Source organism: Poecilia reticulata, unplaced genomic scaffold (assembly GCF_000633615.1).
Source record: "Poecilia reticulata strain Guanapo unplaced genomic scaffold, Guppy_female_1.0+MT scaffold_341, whole genome shotgun sequence".
Classification (NCBI taxonomy): domain Eukaryota; kingdom Metazoa; phylum Chordata; class Actinopteri; order Cyprinodontiformes; family Poeciliidae; genus Poecilia; species Poecilia reticulata.
In genome coordinates, this window is record NW_007615112.1 from 24,973 (window position 1) to 29,811 (window position 4,839).

The 4,839-nt window shown below is 33.1% G+C and overlaps 1 protein-coding gene across 1 annotated transcript in view; it reads right to left on the reverse strand.

Moving 5' to 3' along the window:
- Nucleotides 1–4,321: 4,321 nt before the first annotated feature.
- The window catches only part of LOC103460922 (uncharacterized), an 8,850-nt gene continuing 8,332 nt past the window's right edge, over nt 4,322–4,839 (reverse strand). Inside the window, exon 8 of the mRNA XM_008403236.2 lies at nt 4,322–4,340. Coding sequence (XP_008401458.1) covers nt 4,322–4,340 — 19 coding nt within the window. The remainder of the gene's footprint in view (nt 4,341–4,839) is intronic.

Sequence of the window (4,839 nt, forward strand, 5' to 3'; positions counted from 1 at the left end):
GAGACACACAGGACACACAACCATGCACACACACACTCACACCTAGGGGCAATTTGGAAAGGCCAATTAACCTGACAGTCATGTTTTTGGACTGTGGGAGGAAACCGGAGTACCTGGAGAAAACCCACCATGCACAGGGAGAACATGGAGACTCCATGCAGAAAGACCGGGGCTGGGAATCGAACCCAGAACCTTCTTGCTGCAAGGCAACAGCTCTACCAACTGCACCACTGTGCAGCAAAAGAAAAAAAATGTTCTCAAGATTTGCATTTTCTAGTTAGTTTTATCACACCTCATGTCGAGACGTTTGAGGCATGAAATTATGAAAAAAATATTTGACTACATTTGCAAGGCAGATTTGCTCTGCAAAAAGGAGATAATGCACTGTAAAAACACAACATTTTACCAAGTAATTTTGGTCCAGTTTCTAAAGCCAATATATCAGTACACATAAAATAAGTCAAAACTAAGTTATAAGTACCTTTCCAGCAAAATAAATGATCTTGTTTTAAGTAAATAATTCCTTAATGTTGATGAACAAGTTCTTGTTCCTTTGACAGATTATTTCACTTATTACAAGAAACTTTTCAGATGTTACAAGTGAAATAATTTGTCAATAGGACTAATATTAGTACATTTTCATCAACATTAAAGAGTTATTGACTTAAAAAAGGCTCATCTGTTTAGTTGGAAAGTTACTTATCAGTTAGTTTGGTTTTATTTTAAGTGCAGTAAGATATTTGCAGTAGAAGCTGCACTGCAAAAGCGCTTAAGATTTGACATCAAAGTAAGGACATTGAATTAATTAAATTATGCTCTTTTAATTAAACTACACCCATATTATGATACAAGACATACAGGAGATTTATGGCTTGTTTAAAGTTGTATTTCTTAAGCTAATAACACTTGATACATTTCATGTCACAGCTATAATTACCAAACTGCGTGATCTCCAGGTGATCTGGTCTTTGCTGCAGGTTTCCGTCTCTTCCTGCGGTCAGACATTTGTTTTGCTGCAGAAGAACAGAAATATTTTACAATTTTTTTTACAACTGAGTTTAAGTGCAGGTTGAAGAGGAAAATGAGATTTTTACAGTTTCTGGTTGCATCTGTAGGTCATCACAAAGTGGGACATTTTACAGGTGCACTTACTTTTTTTGTGTGTGAAAGTGTGATGAAGGTTAAATGAAACAACAATATGACATGAATGAAGTTTAACAATATTTAGTACAGATTATAAATATTCTTCTGTTTTTCTAGTTGTTTACATGTGAAGTGCACAGAGAGGTCTGCACTACCACTTTAAATTTATTGCAACACATTGGTCCGTTGCACCACCTACTTCCTCTGTGAAAGACTTCCTCTTGCATTAACGTTTATACATTTCACAATGGTTGTAATTATTTCACAACTCTGCCACCAAAAAGAAACAAAACATCTTTAAACAACATGAAAAACTCAGACGTTTCCACAGGAAAAGATTAATATAAATATAAATCATTTTGTTTAAAATAGTTACAAAAAGCTGAATAAGAATAAAAGAGGATAGATTATGGTGGGAAATGGGTGAGATTAAAAAACAGTAATTAAGAGAATACAGTTGATCATAGTATTTATAACAGGATTAAGGAAAAGCTGAGCAGCATTTAAGAGATTTACAACATTATGGGTAAATATTGTTTGTGATATAATGTTGTTTAAACAAGAATAAAATAGACTGGAATATTGTTCACCTTTAAAGTGAAGATTATTGGATTCTAGTTGGTCTTCAGCGCAGGACGCCTGTCTGAGTTTTGAGGGGGAAAAAACCCCAAATGTAATCCATTTAACCATCCACATGACATACAACCTGTATTTAATCACACTTTAGTTTATGTCTGAACTAAACACATCAAAATGTTTATTTTTCAAAATAAATATGTGGTTTAAAGGCATAAAGTCACAATACCCGATGCCTTTTATTACCTTCCTGTCTAACAGATGGTGAAAGTTTTTCATACAAATATTTATGTATTTCAGAAAGAAGAATGTGTTTAAGCATTGTTTCATTATATACATATACTGACAGAGTAATAATTTTCTTTATAAGAACATTTTGTTTTCTTAGCAGCTACTGAATGTGCAGAATAAATAGGTTTGATCATTTATTCTGGCAAAAAATAATTAATATCGTCAAGGGAAGTTTTAATAAATTGATTATTGATTCCAGCTAAAGCCGAGTTTAATCACTTCTTTAAAATTAACAAAAAACTCAGTCATGAAAACAAATAATAGAAAGTTTACAAAGAAAGAAAAAGATGTTTTAGAGAACAAAATGAAACTTACTGGTATTTTAAAGTTATTATTTCTGTTGTTCCTTCTTCTTTTCTTTAATTATAAAAAAATAACAGCCTTAAATTTGTCCGTCCTGGAAGATGTGATAAAAAGGTTCATCAGCTGTCTTTGTCCTTGAACGCATGTGCCAGAAAACAACATGGCCCCAGTTACTCTTCACAGAGGCGTGGCTGAGATAAAACACAAACTCTACTTCCCAGCATCAACTGTCATTTTTTTGGCGGTTATTTTTCAATTCTACAGTTTGTCTTAACTTTCATTCATCTTTGATTCTGATCATAACAAAAGATAAGGGAGGATAAAGGTTTGTTGATGCTGTTAAAATGTACCATCTGCTGTTTTTCATTGTCTACACAAACCAGCCCAGCAGGTGTGATGACATGGATCATTTGAACAGACCATATGATACTCTGATACTTTTTACTTTTAGCCCAGCATTAAAATACTTTACCTCATTTTTGTTTAACATGAGAATCTCACTCAGTTAAAGACAAATTGTTCAACATGCAAAATTTAAGCAAATACTGAACAAATAAAAACACAAAGACACATGCAACTGGTTTGTATGTGGAGTTTGAATGTTACGTCTCTACATGCTGAGGTTCCCTTCAAAGACGTGCAGATCAGGTTAAAAAGCTCCTGAAGGTTCTGCTCTGTTGCTCGTCTCTCATGTCTTTGTGTTGAACTGATAAAAGTCACCCTTTGTGGATCCTAACCTCCTGTTAGCCTCCGTCATCACTAAGCTACTGTGCAGGATGTTGACACAGGAACAGACAAAAGATAAAGACCTCAGTGCTGAAAAGACTATTATGTGATTATTAATAAAAGTTGTTAATGAAAAACATTTCAGTTGGAATACTTAAAAAAAAATCTGACTCAAGAATGTTTTGCATATAAAACTCCCCTAGGCCAGGATTTTATTTTTTTTTATTGCTTTCCTTCACATGAACTATGCAAATGGACTGTTTTGCATAGTGATAATTCCAAACAGCATGCATGTACACGTTTAAAGATCCTCAGTGAAAATGTATTTATTTTTTAGTGCAAACAAGGGATTAAAATTGATCTATTAACTGGGCTTCAAATTTATTTAATATATTTTGGTTGAAAAATAAGTAGCAGGATATGAGACTGCACATAAAAATGGATCTTTATTAATTAACCAGAAAGACTCAACAAACAAAACTGTCATCAGATGGAGGCTTTACTCTGTGAAAATAATCTAAATAGTCTCTATGTCTCCTTTCTTTTTTTCTTTCTTACACAAAGTTTCTGTTGTGTTTATGTTTTAAAGCATTTATGGAAAACCAGGTTTGTTCTGTTTTGCTTCCGGCATTTTGCACATCAGTTTGTGGTTTTTTTGTATCCTAAAGGAAAATATGCAAAACTTCATATATCATAAATAAGACAATAGCACACATTTCAAATTCTTCTAACAACCTTAAATTTCAGCAGAAAAGCCTTCAGTGTGCAAGGTGAACACTAAATACATTATTACTGCAAGGGAAAGCAATAGAAAAATAAAAGATCCTTTGTGTCCCTTAGGGGGCGCCATACTTACACATAACCAGTTCATTCAAAATCATTTAGAGATTTCAAAACACGTAGCTTGCAGAAAACATTCTTCAACTGTAGCAAGATTTTAACATACAGAAAACATATTTTTAAACCAACATCTAACAAACTGTAGTTAGCTAACACTTTATTACATAGTCATAGTATAAAACTACCGTGATCCAGAGAAGGAAAAAGTTTTATTTTCATATTTTTATTGCATTTATTTGCTTATTTACTTTTTTGTTTTGTTTTTTGTTATAAGGTCTAGGGGAAAGGTTAATTATGTCAGAAGCAGCAGATAATGACATTTAGTGACTGTACATTTATGAAGTATATAGAAAAGCATAAAGACAAATTAATACAAGTTAACATTTTGTTTAAAACTGCAAGTATATACACTGCACATACTTTTCAGTGAGGTTAACATGCCTCAGTCTAACATCCTGAATCTAACACCAAATCCAAACAGGATTACAGTGTTAGAGTAGAAGCAGTTACCAGGACAATTTAAATATTTATAAAACACGCTCAGAATGAAAATAAAGTCCTGTTTTACTGATCTTTACCTGAATACTGTTCTAAAAACCAATCATAATACTATTTTACGTTTAATCAAAGAGCACAAATAAAACCTCAGACTGGATGAGTCAGAAAAATGTTTTACTGTTAAATCTCCCATTTAGTCATTTTAATCGATGAAAGAACCGTCCTGTAAGCAGCTGCTTCATACACCTGATAACTCATTTTAATTATAAACTATGTACGCCTGTCGCAAAAAGCAATAAATTAATTAATCGCATGATAAATTAAAATGAGCTCAGTAATTTCTGTTTGCATGATTTATTATTTGTCTCTTTTCTGTTTCTACCAAAATCCATCCATCCATTTTCTTCCTCTTATCCGGGGTCGGGTCGCGGGGGCAGCAGCTTCAGAAGGGAGGCCCAGACT